Source organism: Neovison vison, chromosome 9, assembly GCF_020171115.1.
Source record: "Neovison vison isolate M4711 chromosome 9, ASM_NN_V1, whole genome shotgun sequence".
Classification (NCBI taxonomy): Eukaryota; Metazoa; Chordata; class Mammalia; order Carnivora; family Mustelidae; genus Neogale; species Neogale vison.
The window spans coordinates 34,280,982-34,303,951 of NC_058099.1; the positions used below are offsets into that span (position 1 = coordinate 34,280,982).

Sequence of the window (22,970 nt, forward strand, 5' to 3'; positions counted from 1 at the left end):
AGACTTCAGTTGACGCTGAAGCTATTTTAGGGGGAGACACTCTCCCTTTCCCTGCAGAAGGTAAGAGGGCGGATCCTACCAGATACACAGCAATTCATGTACTTCACAGAGAGTAAAACACAAACTAAGAACGCGACATTATAGAACTGCCCTGGTTACCTGACTCCATCTCATTCTCTTCTGGCGTAGAGCTAGTGCTTGGCCAACAAGGGCCTTGGGAGCCCGGTACGTGGAGCCTGTATAACTTCAGTCCCTTGTCTAACCCAACCATGCCCTTTGTCCCCCAAACTCACACTGCCTTGTTACATAACAGACATTTCAGACTCTATTTCAGACATTTTATTTTTCCGATTCTAACATTAGGCTTTGATAAGTACAAAAAATTCACAGGTACAAAAATTTCTGTATAGCCTTGTGGTAGTTAAAAAAACCCGTGAAAATAAAACAGTGTTTTAAGTTGCCAGTAGTAGCCATCTCTATACATCTGAGTGACAGTCTCCTTGAAGTGTGGCTGTAAAAATGGTGAGAACTGTTGCACTGTGATTACGTTACAATTTTTTATGACTCTTTTTCACTTGTCCCAGGAAATCTATCTCATGCCATTGGCGCCGGTATTTTGCTATGGACCAATTCTCCGCCTCTTTGGGGCTTCAATGATGACACCTTGATCCTGGATCTTTCAGCCTCATGTTCTGACCGTTGGAAGATTTTGACACCAGCCTCAAGAGTGAGAACAGCTGGATTGAGATTTTATAGCTTTTACTCTTCCCGATGTTAAAAAAGAAAAAAGTAATGCTGAAAAAGATTGACGAATTTTTCATACTGGAATTAATTTGTCCTCCTGCAAGGATTTAATTTTCATACTTCTACTGCAGATGGATTATATTTGATGAGCTTTTATTTCTTCAGAACATTAAAAAAATTTTTTTTTTCTTGAAAAGATTGTTTCTTCTTACCCTAGGATTCTGAGTAAAAATGATGGACAGGAACAGGGGAAATCTGAGTATATCTGTTTGTTTGTTTTCCCTACATCTAATAACCTGTTGGATACAGAGACTGGAGATCTCCATGGTCTTTGTTCAGTAGCTCCAGGTATGGAGGAGATGACAAACAAAACCAAAAGATTCACTTTATTTAATCACAGATAATAAAGATCTTGCTGGGATGTTCTAGGCATGAAGACCGGACAAACACCAGAAAGCTGAATCACAAGCTGTCTCACAGCTTAGACTTCTTTTTCCTCTGCTTAATGAGAAATAAATTATCATTGCCATCGGCCTCCAAGTAACTCTCCTTTTTCTTATGCTTGTTCCGCTTGCCCTCTCTGGGCGGCTTGTCTTCTCTTGGCTTGTGGGAATGTGACGAGTGGTGGAAGGACTTGGGAGCCTTCTGGGTTTTGAAAGAGCCAGGAGAAGAGTGGAGTTTGGGGCCCCTGGGGAAGTCCTCATCGGCTTCATGACACCTGTCAACCTTCCTGTGTTTCTCACGCTCTTTATTGCTCCTGCTCGCCTCTTTTTGGGTTTCCTTCTTTTCTTGAGGCCACCTGTTATTTTTACGGGAGGCATGGCTCTTCCTCCTGTTATGGTGGGACCGCGTATCTGCCACTTCCATGTGAGGTCTCTTGAACTGCCTAGGGAAATCCCCATTCTTCTGAAGTTCTGGAAAATAGAAAAGTATTTCTGCATTTTCAGCAACCAGACAGTCCATGCACAGCTGTCACAGGCCTGTAAATAACTCAGCAGAGACGGAAACCAGATAATGCAACGTTTATGATATGACATTCTAAGTAGCCGTCACTAAGGTAAAACCACTCACCAAAAACTGCATGGTTCTAGTTCTGCATCTGATTGCTAAAAATGGAAAATATCCAGAAATCCAATGATATTTATTCTATTCAATACAGCTGAATTAGGTTGAACAATGGAGATGAAGACTAGTGAGAGCAGTAAACATCTTAGATTTGTGAAGACCAATTCAAATTCTCGCAGTGAGAAAGCAGCCCTTGATGATAAAGTGAAACAAGATGTATAAAATGGTCTTTTGATAGACTCATATGACATTTCAATTCTCTCTGAAGATAAAGTCTGGCCACAGGGCTTAGACGTGGATGATTTTTCCTCCAGACTGGACATCACTGGCCTGGAGAGTACACACACATGGCTATCTTAGAGGTTTTGGACCGGACCTGCTGTTCAATTTTGCTGGGACTTGGCACCCTTACTCTAAGTGTTTGATGGATGTGATTCTAATTGGTAAGTAGGAGATGAGGTTCCAGTGAGGGATGAAAATGAGCATGCCAACAAGACCTTGAAAGATTAAAAAAGTGGCCAATAAAAAAGCAGGTGGAAATACAAGTATTTAGGGGACCAAAAAATAATGAATTCTAGGATACAGAGCAAAGGTAATTAATTATAGACTTTATCATAAAATAAAAATTCCAGTAGACCATAGAGAACCCAAAGTAGCCACAGAGTTGTCAATCTAACTAGTTAAAAGGGAAAACAAATGGTTTTTCTAGCATTATAAAAGTTACCAAGACTCATTATAGAAAACCTGGGAAATACAGAAAAGTATATAAAAAATAAAACAGTAGCCACAATCTTTTTAATTCAGATGTGACATTTTGGTGCATTTCTTTTAAGTTTTTAAATTTAGTTCCCTAATCAATATCTTCATGTACTATAATTTCTCTCTCTATAGTTGAGATAAAGTTCATACGAAATGTCATATGTAAAATATGCAGGAGTAGAGAAGTAGTTCCTTTTGAAGAAGACCCAAACTCAGAGAAAGTCGAGAAAAGAATAACAAGAAGTTGCAAAGAGTTAATAATGTATGGGTGAACTTGAAAAATATAGAACTGTTTTGTCCTGAAAGCAACAAAAGTAACTTGGTGAACCATTGTGAAGGATATGGGAAGAAAGAAGTCGAAAGAGTAGGCTCAAATTATAAAACAGAAGAACTTTACGTTAGTGACGGTAAAAAAGGAACCCAAGAGGGTGGCTGTAGACAGGAAGCTCTGCTGTAATCATGGTCAGTAAGAACAGAGTTCTTTGGAGAAGCTCCAGGGATCAACAGGAATCACCTAGCAGAGAAAGCTTTTCTTTCCATGAAAAATATTAGGGATATACAAAGGGAAAAAATAATTACTTGCCAAACAGAAAAATCTCAAAGGAGCCTTTACAAACTCTGAATACCTACATGGCTGGAAGTATGTTCTGGACGTTTTGGTTATTATGCGAGAAAAATGTTTACTGTGAATAGAACATAACACAGTTTCTGAGGTGGGTGCCTGATTTCTGGAGATCAAGAAAGTTCTGGTTTTTCTGGCAATTATTTAAAAACCTTTTCTGTGTTAACCAACGACCCCCTTAGCAGGGAAAGACAGGGCAGAAGAAGGTATTTAGGAACTACTGCAAAGGTGGATCTCACAAAAAGTCAGTAACATACCTTTCACTTTTCGTTTTATTCTCTGTTCTCTCTCCCGAATTTCGTATTTGTCATCATAGTAGTAGATGAACGGAGATGTTGGAAAGGTCTGGTTAAACATTCGTCTTTCTGTACATTCCTGCAAGTTGTTTGAAATTATGATTTCAAATTACCAAATTTGAGATTATGATGTTACCAGGGCACTGCTCAGACCACCTTTCTGCAGGATTACGAACCACTGTAGTTAGAGATGAGCCCCACACCAGGGATACCTGGCTAAGGGTGCAGTCTTAACTGGGACGCTGGGAAGATCACATCCAATAACACCCAACCACACCCAACCGTGCTTACTTGCTTCTTTGAGGCTTGGATTTTCTTTCCTTCTGTACCCATGAAATCCTTATCTTTTCTCAACCTTCCCAGCCAAACCCCGCCCCCAGTCGGAGTCGACAGCAACGGGGACTGAATGTCCACTGCACTTGCCTGGTTCCTCTGTTAGCGGGTTTATTTTATTTGGCCTCATGTTGCTTCAGACCTTTGCTTGTCTGTCTCTCCCAACAAACAGCCTTCTATCAAGTGCTTCTCCTTTCACATTTACACCCTAAATGTGGGTGTACATTTTTAGCCCTTTGCTCTTTTCCCTTCACACAAATGGTTTGCAGGCTTCTTCTAAACCCAACACTCACTGCTAACAAGGGCGGTGGTTCTTATGGGGGGGAGCAGGATGGCAGTGGAGGGTTATATATAGCTTGAAACTGGGTAATTCTGAAACACCCCAAAGGAATCTTCTGTTAACTACCCCCACTCAAGATGAGATCACGCCTCTCACTCATTACCCTAAGCTGGCTTCCCACTCTCATGACTGCTGCTTTTCCACTGCTGCTATTTCCCAAATCACACTCTTGGCCTGAGCCACATCCAATACACGAGGCTTTATTTATCATGACCTATTGATATATTTTCATTTGATATGTCTGGAACCACATTTTCTTTTCTCTGATACAGGCTTCCCTTTGGAACTTCCCCATTTCTGTCCTCTGCCATACTGCTTAAAATGTATTTTATAAATGTTTAATTCTTCTTAGATATGAAGAAAATATGTGAAACAGCCACATAACATTTAGTTGACTTATTGTAACTTTGGCATAATATATTGGACTTATAATTCAAAGACATCTGACCAAGCTGGTAGCCACACACTTAGGAACATAATTTGCAGAGTTTAAAAAAATTATGAATCATTCGAAATACAAACTTTAGTATAAAGTAATGGAAATCTGTACCTACTATTAGGCTTTATCAAATCATAACATTTTACCTTAACTTACCTCAATTTTTGTCCCAAGGAGCAAAGCATTAATAATACAATTGAAATCCTCTTTCCCATGCCTCATTCCTCTCTTTCCCTTTCCAGAAACTGCCACTGTCTTAAAGTTGCTGCCTGCCATTCTCATATGTTTTACTCTTACAACTAATAAACAATAAACAATGGTGTAAGTTTGAAGTGTGCAGACTTCATAAAAACAGTATCGTTCTATACAAATTTTGAAGGAACTTTAGTTTATAATAGCTTTACAGAATAAACTGGGTGATGTTCCCTTGGATTATCTGTTTCTGAATAAAGGTTTGGTAAAACAAGTAAAACTCTCTGGGTCTGATATATTTCAGGGGAGAGAATTCTGATTACTAATTTAATTTTTTTAGTGTTAGTGGCCCACGTAAGATTTTTCTTCAGTCATTTTGGTTAATTAGTATTTTTTTTTTGTAGAACTGCTTATTTTATCTGTATTTTCAGACTTAATTTTGAACTTTATAAAGTTTGTATAGTATTCTCTTATAATTAAACAATTTTAAACTATTTATAATTTTTATTCACTATTTGTACCTTTTCCTTTTCTTTGAGTAGTTTTTCTAGAAGTCTTTTCTTTTGAAAAGAAAATATTTTCAAAGAACCAACTTTTGGTTTTGTTGATGTTATTAATTTTGTTTTCTATTTTAATAATTTAGGGTCTTTATTATTTCCTTCTTCCAACTACCTTTAGAGATACTGTGCTGTTGACTTTCTGGATCTTTGGGGGCTTTTTTGGATCCTGCAAGTTATAAGGCAAACCTGTATGGTAACATAAAGAACTACTTTTATAAATCACTATCCATGGTGGCTCCAAGTTCCCAGAAGAAAGGACATCCTTGCAAGACTTGGGTCTAAGATTCTGTTATAGTCTGAATGTTTGTACCCTTCCCTTCACCCCCAACCAAAATTTACCCCCAATGTGACACTGTTAGGAGGTAGAGCCTTTGGGCAGTGATCAGGTCCTGACGGTGGAGCTCTGACAAATGGGATTAATTGTTCTTATAAAACAGGGCCCCTTCCGCCAAGAGCTCCCTAGCGTGTCCCACCCTGTGAGGACATGACAAGAAAGTGTCATCTATGAGGAAGGCAGCCCTCACCAGACATCGATTCTGCATGATCTTGGGCTTCCCAGCCTCTAGAACTCCAAGACAAAATTTCTGTTGTTTATAAACCACCCAGACTATGGCAGTTTGTTTATAGCAGCCTAAATGGACGAAGAGAGACTCTAACCATAAAATATTAAGAAATAATTAAAATTACAAAGAGGTACTAAAGGTCTGACACACTCCCAGCGCCCACTCACACTTTCACACGCTCATGGAGTAGGCTCTCTGCCTACAGTTCCTACTGTTTCCTATGGTAGTCTGCCTGCCGCAGAGATGCCTGGGATGGTCCCTGCCTCCCCAACTAGACAGTGAGTGGAGTCAGGGCAGGGCGGTGCCACATTCACCTCAGAATATCTTCCACAGGAAGAGGCTCTTTGGTAACATCTGTAGAGCAGTATTTCTGAAACTGAAGGGGAGGGGTCCTCAGACATCTTTAATCATCTGCATAGTCTCCCATTTGGATCCTGTATGGTCTAGACTGGTGTGACTATACAAAGCTATAAGTACCATAAATATTTTCCAAAGCTAAATGTAAATTATATTTTGATTATCCACATCGCTGGTCCCCTCCATTAGCACAGACAATTGATAGTTGGCTATATAATTTATCTACTGTTCTGGATTAGCCACACCACTGATCTTCTTCATTAGTGTGAATAATCTAGAGTTCTTCATCTATGGCAGTGACGAGGCGGCCAAATTTGCTTTATTGTAAATTAGAAACTATCTAAATCTAGATTTCAGGGATAAATTCCAAACGTTTAAAATATATTTCCTATCTACATTAGCAGGAGTGACTAGTAACCAGTATGTGTCCAACTGTAATTGTTTTTCTTTAATTGAACAAACATAAATGCTAAAATCACACGCCTTTGCTTTAAAGAGGTCAGCAAGCATGAACTGTACACCTATGTGATCTGTGTGGCAGTGGAATGCTTATGTGGAGAGGTTTCCTAAACAGTGTTGGCAACATCCGAGTTTTGGCAATGAGGAGGAGTGCACAAAGCAGGAAAAGATCGAGATGATAATTTTGTAAGAAGAAGTGCTCTCTAATAAGGCTTTCAGTGTGAGTTCTATGGAAATGAAGGAAGTACACTGCACGGTCTCTCCACCCTTTCACCGTACTATGGGTTTGTTCACACTGGAAACAGGATCCCCGTGTCAGTACTGAGAAATCTCCCTGTACAACTTCTTTGCTTTGTAGATAAAGAAAGTGAGGGCCAGAGAGAAAATGTCGGTTGTTCAAGTCACACGGTTAAGTCAGTAGCAGAGCAAAAACTGGAACTGGGGATCAGAGCTCCATCCTACTTTCCTGTTCTCTCCTTTCACCCCCTGGTCCTGCTGCCCCAACACAGAAGAAAAACTTCATCTGCCTATGCACTGTGCCCCGGTGCCCCGGCCTTTTCTTCTCCCAGCCATTCTGCTCTCTCCCTAGGCTACGGAGCTCCAGCCCCAGGGTCTGCATGGTCAGAATTCAAGTCACAAAGGGCAGTCCTCCCCCATCCTACTGCTCAGAGTCCTACCCATTTTGAGGACTCTGTCCCCACTGAATGCTTTCCACCTCTTGTCATCAGATTGGATCTGATTTTAGTTTATTTTGGTTTCTAGGCTGCTAGGAGCCCACCCGGAGACTAGGGATGTCTTTCTCCATACAGATTTTCTACTTTTTGTGCCACCGCCTTTGTTCCTCTGCCACAGGATTCCCAGAATGCAAGAGAACTCTGAGTCGATTCTTACTGCAGCCTGTCTCTGAGATAAGCTGCTGCTGCTTCACACTTAGTGAGACAACTGGCTAGGAGACTCCCTCCCATCACATGGCAACCAGTTTCTTCTGCTCTGACACCCCCATACCTGAAACACACATAATTTGGCCCTTTCAGTTGGGGCTGGGAACATGCAGTTTGGATAGGGAATGTGGACGTTTGTGGGGCATGCAGGCTAGTCAATGATGCAGCCCCTCTGTCTTTTCACCAGCATCGGGGTTTACAGGTGCGTGATAAAGATTTAAGGGTACTGTGTGTGAACACTGGAGATACTGGAGAACTACACAGAAAATCTAAAATCAGGATCTGGCTGTGTCAAAGTCATAGCAAATATACAAACTCATGAGAACTGTAACCATTCTGCTGACTACTTCTATCTGTCTGATTGATTTTATGGCTTCTGTGTTTGTTTTAGCCTAACTTGTTCCTGTATATTTAAAATAATTAGAAGAATATGCTCTGATATCTCTGATATCTGATATTACTCTGGCAGGGATGGGAGAAGTCAGCTGGCTGAAAATATACAAAATCTTACTTCAGGATGTTAGTTTATTAAAAAAGTAAGCATTTAGAATTATACTCGTTTCATCTTTTGGCAACCACTCCCAGCAAAACAGAATGCTTTATGCCCCAACACTACTCAAACTTACGTGTCCATAATGGCCTTCTTGCCCACAGTTGTAGCAATACACTAAGGCTGATTGTCCAGAAGGGGTCTTCGGCTTTTTGGGTGGTCCAGGTTTGGTCTGCAACATGAGTATTTGCGAGGGTTTATTACATGTTAGAAGAAAATTGAAACCTGATTCTTTCCCAAAGAGCTCCTTTTCGGTAAGAGACTCCTTAGAGAGACGGCCTCCTAGAGTTTTGTGTGAGGACCTCATGTCCAGATGGTTGTCTGTGTTAAAGTGTGTAACAAGACGTTCTTTCAGACTTGAAATCAGTGTGTTCTTTCCTCTCCTTCACTCCTCATTCCATTCGGCACTGTGCCCAGGACTGTGCTCGGTACCAGGTCTCTCAGAGAAGCACAAGAGGTGAGTAGAACGTGACAGACATATAAATAAATAATGACAGAACGATGTAATAAGCACAGTGACAGAAACATGTACAAGGTATGAATGCAGTGGCAAGAGAGACCCATCATCGGATGGGGTGGAAGAAGTCAGGGAAAGCTTTCTTCGAAGTGTCAAACTGAAGTCTACTCTCAAAGGATTAAGTAGAAGTCAAATGGAAAGTCTTAGGTAGAAGGGACAGGATGAACAAAGGCATGAAACTGAGAAGGAACATACATGCTGACAACGTACAACACGCACATCCAGGTGAACTTGACAAATGAGGCTGGAGAAAGCAGGGCAAAGAAGGGAGGGCCTTATAAATTATCTTAAGGAGCTTGGGGTTTATCTGGGCTTTTCCATTTTAAGTGTAGTTTTACATGTAGGAGCCAAACAGTTAGAATTTTATTTTGGAAAACCATTTGGGCTTGGAGTTGTGCAGGGGTGGAGGGGAGTGGTGGTAGTGAGTACGAGAGGAGAAGGTTGGATGCAGTGAGAAGGTGGCTGTAAGGAAAGTCAGCGAGGTGATGAGGACCTAAAGTCCTAAGAGTAAAGTACAAGATAGGAAAAAGGGAACAGATTTGGCAAATCCATGAGGTGATAAAACCAGTATCACTTGAACACTGGAAAGACACAGAATGAAGGAAAGGAGGAAATGGAATACTTTTCGGGTTTCTAAGTTGGGTGAATTAGCAGTAGTACCAACACTTGTTTCAGAAAAGGCAGGGGGAAAAAAGAGCCAAATTAGAGGGAAAGATAATGAAGTCTAACTTGGATGTTGTGTATTTTGGTAGAGATGTCCACCAGGCAGGTGTCTACGTGAGATTAAAGCTTAAGGAACAAGTGTGAGCTTCCAGGTCTATCTGGAAGAAATCTGGATAGTAGTGGAGACTACGGTGATCTGAGCGGACATCATCACCATACCCAGTATGAGCAGCAGTGATGTAGGACAGAACCCGGGAACAACAACACTTAAGGGGCAGACAAAGGAGCCTGAGAAAGGGACAGAGAAGGACATTTTGAAGGAGGCAGAACCACAGGAGAATACAGTCAAAGACCTTAGAGAATAGCTTCAAAAAGGATGAACTGAGCTTCAGTGTTGAATATAGGAGAGGCTTACTGAGATCAGAACTGAGAAACATCTGTTAGATTTGTCAACCTTTCATCGATAACCTTAGTGTGAGAATCTTGGAATTAGTGGAAAGATAAAAAAGAGTAGAAGGCAAAAAGGTTGAAGAGTGAAGCAGTGAATAAAAAGGTGACAAAACCGTAAGGAAGAACAAGAAATGATAACCCACAGAAGCCAGGATGGTGGTTACTCCCGGGGGGAGAAAACAACTCACAAAGGCTTTTTGGGTAGCCACAATTTTCTGTTTCTTGAACACAGTGGTGTTATAGAACTTCTGTGTGTGTTATGTAACTCATTTACTAAACTGTATACGTTTTATGCACTTTTTAATATGTATGTTACATTTAACAATAAGAAAATTTTTTTAGAGATTTTATTTATTTATTAGAAAGAGAGAGAGAGAACATGAGCAGAGGGAGCAGCAGGCTCCCCACTGAGCAAGGAGCCAGATGTGGAACTTGATCCCAGGACTCTGGGATCATGACCTAAGCCAAAGGTAGATGCTTAACCAACTGAACCACCCAGGCATCCCAGTAGGAAATATTTTTAAAAACTGAACAGAGGTTGAAAATATAAAACAAAAGGTATATATTACTTCGAGAAGCTAAATGACAAGGGGCAGAAGAAGACTGAGCAAGACCTAGGAAGGGGGTTTGGTGGAGTTTGCTATTAGAATGAGAGAGAGAGGGAGATCTGAACACCCGAGAAAGCTAGTAGAGATGGAGGAGTTTAAAACAAGAGAAAAGGGTGAAAACAGAGCAAAACCCCTGAGGCAGTGGGGGCTTTAAACAGAAGGAGAAAAACCTAATTGCCCTCCCACTCCACTCCTTTTGGATACTGGAAGAAAGCTAAGGATGGGGTATAAACTTGGGTAAGTTTATTTCTTTTCTCTTTCTCTTTCTTTTTCCCTTTCTCTCTTTCTATCTTTTTTTTTTTAGGTCAACAGTATACCCAACACAGAGCTTGAACTTATGACCCCAAGGTCAAGAACTGCAGACTCCGCAGACAGAGCCAGCCAGGCGTACCCTGCTTACATTCTTCAATGGAATGCAATAACGAGGAGTGCTGTTCTGCCAACTAATTTTGTTACTATTGTTTAAGGTGGCAAACAGGTGGTCTGTGGAGGTTTTACTTTCTTGACACCAGAAAATTATCTATAGGTTATAAAAACTGTTTTCAAACAACTTTACTTTCAGTTTCTATTTCCAAAATGGAAAACTGGAGGGTAAAAGTAACCCAGAAGTTCTTTTCTACTGGAAATGACTATATAGGTTACATAAACTAGAATTCACAACCTCAGCTCTTACCAATTGGGATATAATAATAAAAAAAAAAACACAGGGCACCTGGGTGGCTTAGTGGGTTAAGCCGCTGCCTTCGGCTCAGGTCATGATCTCAGGGTCCTGGGATTGAGTCCCGCATCGGGTTCTCTGCTCAGCAGGGAGCCTGCTTCCTCCTCTCTCTCTCTCTGCCTGCCTCTCTGCCTACTTGTGATCTCTCTCTGTCAAATAAATAAATAAAAATCTTAAAAAAAAAACAACACACAGCAAAAGATCTTATATTCTCCAATAAAAAAATGTGGTTCATTAATGAAGACAAGCTGAAGGTCGTCAAGCACAGATTTGATAGGGATGCAAACAAGCAATGTACCACTCACTTACTGCAGTGGTTCACACATTTGTTCAGGTATACAATTCCAGGAAGACATGAAATTGTTAAGCAGAAATTATTTTTCCATCTTTGTATTAACCTGATGTGACATAAAATTGCAACCATGAGCATATACGTGGTTTAAGAGAAAGAAATAAAACCCAGAGATATGTCATGGATGTGAAGGCAGAACACAATGTGTCATGACGGAAGACGTTGTCAAAAGCTACTGATGGGTTAAATAAGATAAAGACTATGAAATCCACTGGATTAGCGATCGGGAAGTAGCTGGCAACTGGAAACTGTCGTGAGCAGTTTATTTGAGGGGTAGAAGTGCAAACCAGATTGTAATGGGTTTATTAGAAGTAGAAAGAAATATAGAACAGTACGCTGATGACTTTCAAGAGACTAGTTTGGGTATGGGGGAAAGGAAGGGACAAGTACAGCAGAACAAGTTCAAGGATGCCTCCATCAGTGATATTTTTTTTTTTAAAAGATTTTTATTTATTTATTTGACAGATGGAGATCACAAGTAGTCAGAGAAGCAGGCAGAGAGAGAGGAGGAGGCAAACTTCCTGCTGCACAGAGAGCCCAATGCAGGCCTCAATCTCAGGACCCTGGGATCATGACCTGAGCTGAAGGCAGAGGCTTTAACCCACTGAGCCACCCAGGCGCCCCCATCAGTGATATTTACCAGAGTGCTGGGCACATGGCATGAGCATATACATGCATTCTTTCACTGATTTACTAAATAAAAAATTACTGAGTGCCTAATACATGCTAGATATCTTAGAATAGAACAGGTAATCGAGAAGTGAGACAAAAAGATCACTGCTCACATCTCCCGTGGTGGAAGACAGATAAACTGACAAAACATCAGATAGTAATAAACATCACACAGGCAATGAAAACAGAGTTATATGATTGAGAGTTGCTGGTGGTGACTTAAGATTGAATTTTTGAGAAACTCTCACTGGGAGGGTCATTTTTTGTGACCAGTCCCACTTCCATCTCCCGGAAGTATGCAATGAATGGGGACAGCATTCTAGGCCGAAGGCATGAGGCACAGGGGATGCAAACCCCTGAGGTGGGCATAGGTTTACCAAATTCAAGTATCTGAAAAGTATCTGTAAATTTGCAAGTGTAGTAGGTGAAGGAAGAGTGGGAGAAGAGGAGATTCTAGAGATGGAGAAGGACTAGATCACTTAGGGCTTTAACAATCAGAGTGGAAGGCACTAGATTGTGAGTGGCATGAAAATCTAGTCTAAGGCTAATTGAAGGTGCTCAGTAACTAGCTGGTAAATGAAAAACTGATGATAAACAGAATTATCCACCCCCCCAATAATAAATGTTCTCGAAAAAGTTACGTTTATAAATTTGTGTGTGTGTGTGTGTGTGTGTGTGCGCGTGCACGCAAATATATGGCAATTTACCCCTGAGACAAGATACCCAGCTTCATTGAGGAGAAGGAAAATATGCTCACTATGTTTATTCCACTGGAATAAGAAACTCCACTGGCTCAAATCCTATGCAAAAGGACAAGATGAAATCAGGCAGTAATGACAAGGGGGAGCCAATAAGGACCAAATTAAGAGGGATATCCAAACACTGGAACTTTGCCTTGATTGGTACAGATGAAAATAGGGATTTCCTCACAGGAGAGCCAATGGTATGTATCCCCCTGGCACTATTGGCTTCTCCTTAAGAGTGCAGAACACAGGAAAGCCACACTACTGTACAACTCTCCTTGGCTTGTTCCCATCACATACTCTCAGAATAAAGGCCACAGTACTCCTGATCTTCCTTTCCCTATCTCACCTTCTCACATATTTCTCTTGTTTATTATCTGCTTCCCCCTTGCTAGAATGTAAGGTGTATGAGGTATGATATCTTTATTTAGTCCACTGTGCATTCTTATGTCAAGAATCTAGAGTAAGTATTGGGAAACTATGGTTGATAGGCCAAATCCAGCCTGCTGCCTGTTTTTGTAGAGCCCACAGGTGAGAATGGCTTTTACATTTAAATGGATAAAAAAAAAAGAAAGAAAGAAAAGAAAAAAAAGGATATTTCGCAACACATGAAAATTCTATGAAATTCAAAATTCAGTGTCTGAAAATAAAGTTTTACTGGAACACAGCCAGGCACATCTGTTTACAGATTATCTACGGCTACTTTTCTTGTATTACTTTAATACTAGTATAGTTAACATAGAGTGTTGTATTAGTTTCCCAGGTATAATATAGTGATTCAGCAATTCCATGTATCACCCAGTGCTTATCAGACATTTCTCCAAAGAAGATATCCAGAACGCCAACAGACACAGGAAAAGATGCTCAACATCCCTCATCATCAGGGAAATGCAAATCAAAACCACAATGAGATAATACTTCACACCTTTCAGAGTGGCTAGAATGAAAAACACAAGAAACAAGTGTTGGCAAGGATGCTGAGAAAAAGGAACCCTCTTGCACTGCTGGTAGGAATACAAACTGCTGCAACCATGTGGAAAACAGTATGCAGCTTCCTCAAAGATTTAAAACAGAACTACCTACCACCCAGTTATGTACGGCAACTTTTCATGCCGTAAGGAGTAGAGTTATGACAGAGACCATATGGCCTTGCCAAGCTAAACTATTTGCTATCTGGCCCTCTACGGAAGAAGTCTGCCAATGCCTAAGCGAGAACATACAAAGTGCTCAATAAAGAGGTGGTGAATGAGTAGATGTTAAAGATTCCAAAATTTCATAGAGTGGAAATGAGTTATGTGGCCAACAGATGTGTTTAAAGTAAATCTGAATACTGAAAATCTCTGCTATGGATTAGGATGCAGAGCAAAAGTTTTATGGAATTCCTCTAAATTATTTTATTGCCTAAGTCTGAGGAAATTACAGGTAGTCCTAGTGTTGTTCCAACTGCCAGTATCACTTTTTGCCCAGAAAAACATGGTGCACTCCTTCACCTCTTTCAAATCTTGGCTCAAAGGTCACATTAGTAAGGCTTTCCTGATCACTTTGTTAAAAGACTGACAGCTCCATCCAGCTGGTGTTTCCTATCCTGCTTCACTGCTTAAAAACAAAACAAAACTCAATGTCACTTTTCACATCTCACATACTATATATTTTGCTTGTTTGTCTGTCCTTCCACTTGCATTTTGAGGCAAGGAGGAAGCAAGCCCTGTGAGGGCAGGGATTTTTGTCTGGTTTTTGTTCACTGCTATATCCCAGACCCCAAAAAGGGCCAGGCATATAGTAAGAGTTCATAAAATATTAATAAATTAATAATGAGGTAATCTGGGACGCCTGGGTGGCTCAGTTGGTTAAGCAGCTGCCTTCGGCTCAGGTCATGATCTCGGCGTCCTGGGATGGAGTCCCAAGTCGGGCTCCTTGCTCAGCGGGGAGCCTGCTTCTCCCTCTGCCTCTGCCTGCCTCTCTGTCTGCCTGTGCTAACTCTCTCTGACAAATAAATAAATAAAATCCTTAAAAAAAACATAATGAGGTAATCCACATATAAAGCACATGGCCCACAGTAAGCATTCAATACATTTTAGTTATTGTTAATAATTTGGATGCTTTGGGTTTTATAGGTTATCCTCTGATGATATCAATTTCTTGGTATCATTAGAGGATAACCTATAAAATTATGCTCTGACATATTAAAAAGTGCATAAATTAATATAGCTTCCTAAGTGTCTCCCCTACTTCACATTGAGAGTATGGTATATACTCTGGCAAAATCAGGAAGAAATTAGTAATACAAAGAGAACAGGGATTCTGTTTTATAGTACCAGGGATAAAGAGATCCTTCTTAATCAAGATTTTGAAAGCATGCTTCATGGTGACCCTTATTTTATTTTGATAGTAATTTCATTCAAAGAGCCTCAAATTTAGCCCCACTGTTCATTTATGCCACTGGATGTAGTGCAAACATTTGGATGTTCATTCATCTGAATAATGTCACCAGTTAAAAACTTCCATTATTACTAATAAAAATAGCAACAGTATTTATATTGTGCTATGAAATTCTAAACTGTTTCACAATAATTAATTAGTAAATGACATGACAAACGCTATCTACATACTCTCATTTTAATAAACTATCATGTACTAGGACTTAATAGGAATGAAATCAGCCTAGATCTTACCTAATTAGAGAACATTTCTGTATTAGAATACAGTACTGAAAACTCAATAATGATTTCCAGTGGACAAGTCTTCATACTATGATCTAACAAAAATCTTACAGCTATTTAAAATGTTAGAAATATAAATTTGTGACTCAATACTTCTGCCTTGGAGCATGTCTTTATTTTTAATTAACAGTAAAGGTCCAATTTAAAGCAGAATATGTCACTGATTAGCTAGCTCTAAGTTCAGGGTTCTGTCATACAGTCTGTGCTGTGGACAAAAAGTTAAATAGGGAATGAATGTAGTCTTTTAGAACTTTTTTTTTTAAGTTAAAAATTTATCTAGAGACTTTGACCCATGGGTTACCAAGTGAACTATTTATGAAAGCAGGTTTTTTTTTTCTTTTTTTTTTTTTTTGGTTACAGACATTTAAATAATCTATATTTGTAGGGTGATATCTTGGAGATTACTTTACTATCAATATATAGAAGTAATAACCTGGTAGATAGCATTACCTATGAAAGGTCCATCCCATCTGCTATTCTTGCTGAAAGCTTTTCATGCACCAGTAAACTCAGTAAATATCAGAAGATAAAGCATAAGCCTACCACGCCACGGATTTACTCCTAATGTCTCCTCAAAGTGCAGCCCGATGCAACGATTACAAATGATTTTCTTCTAATGTCATTTTACATAACCCTTTTTTCTGCATGAGTAGTTAGTGCGGAATGAATGAATGAATGCCATTAAAACAGTTAATCATTATCTGGGACACTGGCCTTACTCCCTTCACAACTAGGAATCTCCATGACAAAGGCCAAGAGATCAAAACGCCAGAGCTGCCTCAGTGTCCTATTTCTAACAGTAATTTTTTATGCAAATGAACCTGCTGGGCATCTCCCTCTGTGACCTTGAGCTGCCCTTATCTAAACTGACTTTGATCCAATGAGGGTCTGCATCTAGTTGAAGCTCATTACTATATAGGATAAGCAATCAATTTCACTAATTAAAGGGAATTTTCTACTCTTGTGAATGCAAAATGCACTTATTTTTATAATCACACATAGCTTTAAGACTAGACTATACGTTTTTATTAATCCAATTTGTTACATGAACATGTATTAAAAGGCAAATATATTAAGTACTTGAGGGAATGTATTCATGACCAAATGTAACATTCAGTACTGAGCTTAGCACCAGTCTTTCTGAACAAGTCATATTTGTTCATACGCCTCTTAAATCAATATGCTTTTCATGCTTGAGAAGGACCTTATTCTTTCAAAATATTTCCAAATCAATTTATTCTTTCAGTAAACTCACTAATAGCACATGCCTCCCCCCCACATTTATGTATTTAAAAATTCCATCCCAAGTATCAAATAGGATTTCTCAAGAAAATGTTACCCCAAACCAAAAGCTTGTCATCATGGTGAAAGTCCATTGGTTGAAGTGACAAACGGCAAGAATTTAACATTGGAACAGAAAAAGTTTCAATTTAAAATACATATTAAAATAAATAAATAAGCAAAATACATACTTTTTACTCTTTAAAGATATTTTTACTGCTTACTCTAGAGATCAGATGGGATTTTTAAGTAATTCATTCCATTTGATGAAAGGTATGGGGGTGGGGGGGTGGGGGGGTGAGGGAATGAATGCCCTTCCTTTAGTATTGTTTACAATATAAGTGCCAACAAAATGTAACTGGTCCAGATTTAAGAAAAATCAAATCTGGGGCCTAAAGGAAAGAGAGGAAGAAATTTAAAAGTTAGGCAAACAGCTCTGCAGTGAACTGAACTAAAGCTGAATCTACGACAAGACAAAAATGATGATTCCAAGATACCAAGATATGCCCCAAGATCAAAAGGCCATAGTCCTGTCCTCCCTTGCCCGGGTTTTTCTGTGACAGGTTCTCATACTTGTGGACCTGGATGCCAGGTCTGTTCAAACCATGGTTTTGGACAGTCTTCCATTTGCACCATTCTGGACAACAGTCACAGTATTATTTCTTTTGAGGAATATTGGGAGGAATTTTCTCTCCAAACTAATGGCTTTGAAATTATTTTAAAACAAAGCTTCCTTCATAAAGATTTTTAAGCTTTCATTTTTTTCAGTAGAAAAAAAAAAAAAAAAGAATTCAATACTATTCCAGAAGACATTGCTACTAATTCCCATTCCAAAAATGCCATTGAAAGCACCATATATAATGATATACCTGTATCTTTTATGTGTTAAAAAACTATGTCATGTACCCAACAGACCCCCAATCCATTGGGTAATTCCTTAATTAGGCAGATTTTTGAAACATGTATTATGTACACAACAGACCGGAACGTCTCCTTTGGAGCATTTTCTAGTCTATCGGGTGATTACATCATTAAGCCACACATGCTACGTAGAAAAAAATCCTTATGAAAATTCATGAAAAAATGTACAGCACATCATTAGCATGCAGCAGACGTGTATGCTTTTGATATTTTCTCTGGTAAAAAAAAAAAAAAAAACTACATGAAATAATTAGTCCAGGTCATGAAAACATGAGAAAGGTACCAGACACTGGTGAAAATGAAAATTGCAAAAAAATTGCATCTCTCATGGTTTAGCTGAGAGTAATTTGCTTTATTGGAAAATGGATTCTAAAACAGTGTTCATTTGAACTACAGCAGAATAAAAAGTGTTGCTTTATTGATTTGATATTTCCTACACACACCTAACTTCTTCCTTAATCCCTTTTTTGGATACTCATAAGTTTTACAAACCAATGGGTTGAAGGTTGCAAATGACCAGTGGTAAGACCATTAATTATTCAAGGTCTTTTGGTACTGTGTGTTTGTATGCGTATATCTTCATTTTATGTAACCAAGAGTATAAGGGGCTGCATGAGTGTATCTTTTTTATTAAGTTGAGATTACACTAAAGTAATACGAAGAGAGGTAAACTGTTGGTATAACTCCCAACAGTGAAAAGATTATATATTCACAACATTAAGCATTAGGCAAAAAATCTCAAAAATGATATATTTGAAGACTAAAATAAATGAAGCACAGGTCTCATTAAAGAAGCTATTAAGCTTATTAATTTATGACTTTTCTTTTTGTAAATGAGATCCTACCCTCCATCCCTGCCCCCCCCAAAAACCCACCAACAAATAAAGAAAACCTCAGTAAGCAGAGAACAATGAACATATGCAAGACAGTAAGGATCACAGTAATTCACTCCCTGAATGCTCCAAATCTTCATGGCTTAAAAAGCATCCCAATTTTCTCCAAAGGTAGTGGCATTTATTCACTGGGCCATAGCTAATTTTACATGGAATGCAAAAATGTTAGTTTAAGTTTAATTTACCACCCTATTTAAATATTTCCAATGTAGCTCTCGAACTGCAGAGCTATCCCTCCGTCTATTTTAATTTTAAAGTAAGTTAGCAAAGGCTTCCTTCTTAATCCCCAGAGACTACCTACATAGTGACACAAACGCACAAATTTATGACAGCAACATAAATGCCCTTCTGAAGTAATGTGCAACATTAAGTGAAAATCGTTTCCTGGAAAGATATTATAGGTATCTATATTTTATTTGCCATCTTAAACATATCTGGGTCTTTATGGCCTTATTTTAAAAATGTATTTCCTTTTTATATTTCCTGGTGCAAATGGACTGCATAAATAAGCAATGTGCTATGAGGCTTCAGACCAGCCGATAAAACCTTTCAATTTTCATGCCAGCTTCTTCTTTTGTAATTCAAATCCGCCTGGAAACTGGCAGCTCTGAAAACTGAAACAAGCACTGCCACAAATACCTTGTAATGCTATCGACCTTGTCTGCCCATGCAGTGAGAAAGGGGGATGCGTATGTGTCTGCAGCCATCCAGATAACACAACTCATTTTTTGGGGGGGGGGTTGGGGTGGGGATAACAGAAGCCAGCCCCAGACTGTGCACCAAAAGCAGTCATTACCAGGCGCGCTGGAGAATAAGTCTCTTCAAAATACACAGTGCATTTAAAAACCACATATGAGGCTGAGCCACTGCTGTCATTACCAATTTTAATTTAGCTCCTTCAGTTTGCCAGCCAGATAAACTCTTTAGTGCTGTTTTTTAATCTATTTGCCACATTTTATGTTTAAGATTATAGTAATATGGACAGGAGAAGGAATCACTTTTAGAGGAAATAAAGAAATAGATCCGCTTATCAGCGCCCATCAGAAAGTTCATTAATCAGCCAGGCTTTGTGCCCTCTAAATTGAAAGGTTAAATAATCCTCTCAGGAATATTTCTCGGCCCCTCCGCCAATTGTCCGGAGAGGAGCTGCCATTCATAGCACGCGGGATCGGTGACAGGGTATCTTACCACTGTTTGGACCCCAAACAATAATGGACAAATGGCCTGGTTTACAAAGAACCTTTTAGTACATGGATGGAAAAGGACCACAAGCTTTGAAGCAGGGTGGAGGGATAAGAAGGGAGTGAAGACAGGATGTGGGGGGAAGGGACCGAAAAGAATACGTACATGTGTGAATCCGTGGATATCTGAATGTTTATTTGGGTGGACTATAAAACAGAGAAGCCACATTAATATACGTCTTCCAACTGTACGAAGTACTTAACATACTCAAATTTGCTTAAATATTTTGCATACAACTGTATAGAAACCATCTGTGAAAAACTGAAGATAACAGAGCTGTGGCTCTATTCTATTTATTAGCTAAAACACAGAGGATTCAAATAAACACCAAGATTTTCATTTTTACCATAACTCCACCTGACTTACAACACACAGCATACCCCCACCCTCCCCAAGCAAGCGTGCTGATTCGCCTGAAATGGTCTTAACCAACAGTCACAAAGGCAGGGAATTCCACAGCTCTAAGGGCCTGTCTAAAGAGGGGAGAGTAATGCTTTTTTTTTTTGCTTTTACAATACGCCTTATCCTAGCTCCGGCTTTTCTTAAAATAAAGAACCAATATGGAATAGTAATGCTCTTTGGAAGAATACAAATCACAGGCACTGAGAAAATGCTTAATTTTGTGTTGCCTTTTTTGCTGGACATATAAGAGGATACAAGCGGAAGTCTGTAAGAGTGACCAAGCTCTTACACCTCAGCATCTTGCTGTGAAATCAAGCTGGTTTCTGGCATCAGTCATGTGAAGGCATGAAGCAGTTTCATCTGAAGTACAAAAAAACTGATACGCTATTTTGTTTCCTTTCTCATCTGATTAACATAAACCCTCTACCCCTAGCAGAAAGTATAATAATTGGTGTGTGTGTGTGTGAGAATTGTTCAGTTTCACATTATTCTCAAGATTTATGTAATTTCATTTGCTCCTGATAACTATATTCAGATGATACTGAAGTTGCCACTTAAGAACCGAATGTTTATAACATATTAATTATATTATGTATATATTTTCAAAATGGTATCATTGTATCTTTATATGGTACATTAGGAGAAAAAGTAGCCCAAATATTTTTGTGATCTACTTCTTAAATGTCTTTATGATTTTTAGACAAATCAAATTAAGAAAATAATTTAAATTTGCTGTACTTAAAAGTTACCTACATTTCTAGAAAAGACATAAATAGTAAGTAAATGAAAAGTGAGGTAAATACTTTTGTTAACAGAAGACAGTGTTTGTGAGTATTTTGATTTCAGTAACTATAAGGAAACATTTTTAGGAGACAGAAAGTAAAGAGGTCATTATGAATCTCCTCATCTTAGGCAAATTAACAGTCTTTTCAAAAGACATTATAATAATCTGGTAATCTGAGTTGGGGCTATTAGTCAAGAGGCCATCTGTATAGGTGTGAGGTGTGTATGGGCTTGCTTTATTGGAGCTCACACAGTGTTGAATATGAGCTAGGTGCTAGGTATTATGCCAAGTACTTTACATTATCTCATTGCATACTTAAAACAAGAAAGCACTATCCCCATTTTTCAGATGAAGAAACCAAGGATCTTAGAAGTCAAATATTTTAACTAGGTTTGACCATCTAAGTATATTTAAGATCCAGAATATAAGCCAATGTCTGATCCCAAAGCTGGCATTCCTTTCTCTATTATAATAAGAACAACATTCCCTAGTAATTTTCTCAGAAATAAGTCTGCCCCTTTAAATCAATTTTATAGCATGTTTTTTAAGGACTTCAGTAAAATGAGGAGGAATAACTATATGAGGAGGTGTAACTATAAAAAAAGGAAACAGGAGAGATCCAAGAAAGACAAACTGAGGTTTTATTGTATAAACAAAGCTAATGAACAATCCAAAATTTAGTTACTCTAACTGAAAAGAAATGTGAGGTAATCCACAAATACATGTAAACAATATTTACATAATATCAGTATTTATAGACACAGATACATTACAAAGTTATAAAGATGATTTTATAATTAATCTAATAGATTTGACTTCATATGAATTTTGAAAAAAGGCATGAAAATAATGTGGTACCTTTATTACCAACTGATTTATACACATCAATTCTTTTTACAAAGCTAATATGGGTTTCTGAACATTCCCATGGAGAAACTCTTGTTTTGAAATGTGATCTACATTGGTGTATTGGTACACCAGATAAGGCAAAGGTCTATTTTAATTCCAAGGGTATTAAATTTTATTTATTTATTTATTTTGGTTAAATGGTCTCTAAATATGTAGCATTTTTCCTCATATAATATTTTTGATATTTAAAAAAACCCCAAGGATATTAGTTTTGGATGACCATTGCTGAGTTCAAGGTAGTTGAAAGAAAATAATTTCAAATGTACAAAAACATAACTCTTATGACTTTCTTATATGTGGGGATCAAATGGCAAATGAACTTCAAGTCTAAAATCTGATTGATTTTATTAATGATTCATTAACTTTTAGTCATTTAAGAGATTTGGCTTTTAAAATCTTGAACTTAATTCAATTTAAGATTACTAATACAGTTTACACCGTAACAGAAAATATAACACTAGTTCAGAGAGACTGTTCATGTCAACAAGTCAAGGGGTTCTTTCAGGAGTCTTTCCCTGCAGATTATTCAAATGACTGACCAAAACCCTTAAAGGTTATGGTTGATCATGACTGTGAGTAACTAAGTGATTCCTAAATACTTAAGACCTGTTAGGAATTACTGTAATCTACCATGTCATTTACATGCATGACTACTAAAAAGGGATGTTTAATACAAGTATCATTGGTCCAGTATACTTTATCTACTTTTACTCTTGCACTAAAATGTCCAGGGAAGATTATGACAAGTTCAATCAGGTGGAATATATTTATTTAAGGAATGGCATGAATCACCTGTTCAAAATACATATGAAAGATAACCACTTAAATATGCTAAAATTATTCTACATAATACTTCTATTCTCTTTATGCATGGT

The 22,970-nt window shown here is 38.5% G+C and overlaps 1 protein-coding gene across 4 annotated transcripts in view; it reads right to left on the reverse strand.

Moving 5' to 3' along the window:
• Window positions 1-324: 324 nt before the first annotated feature.
• ZCCHC7 (zinc finger CCHC-type containing 7) overlaps window positions 325-22,970 on the reverse strand; it is a 249,919-nt gene continuing 227,273 nt past the window's right edge. For 3 of the 4 annotated variants that reach the window (XM_044265339.1, XM_044265340.1, XM_044265341.1), the window contains exons 7-9: window positions 8,297-8,392; window positions 3,448-3,565; window positions 325-1,658 (exon numbers count right to left, since the gene is read on the reverse strand). In XM_044265339.1, the coding sequence (XP_044121274.1) occupies window positions 1,219-1,658; window positions 3,448-3,565; window positions 8,297-8,392 (654 nt within the window). In that variant the 3' untranslated portion in view covers window positions 325-1,218. The remainder of the gene's footprint in view (window positions 1,659-3,447; window positions 3,566-8,296; window positions 8,393-22,970) is intronic. The other variant, XM_044265342.1, reaches the window with a different exon arrangement.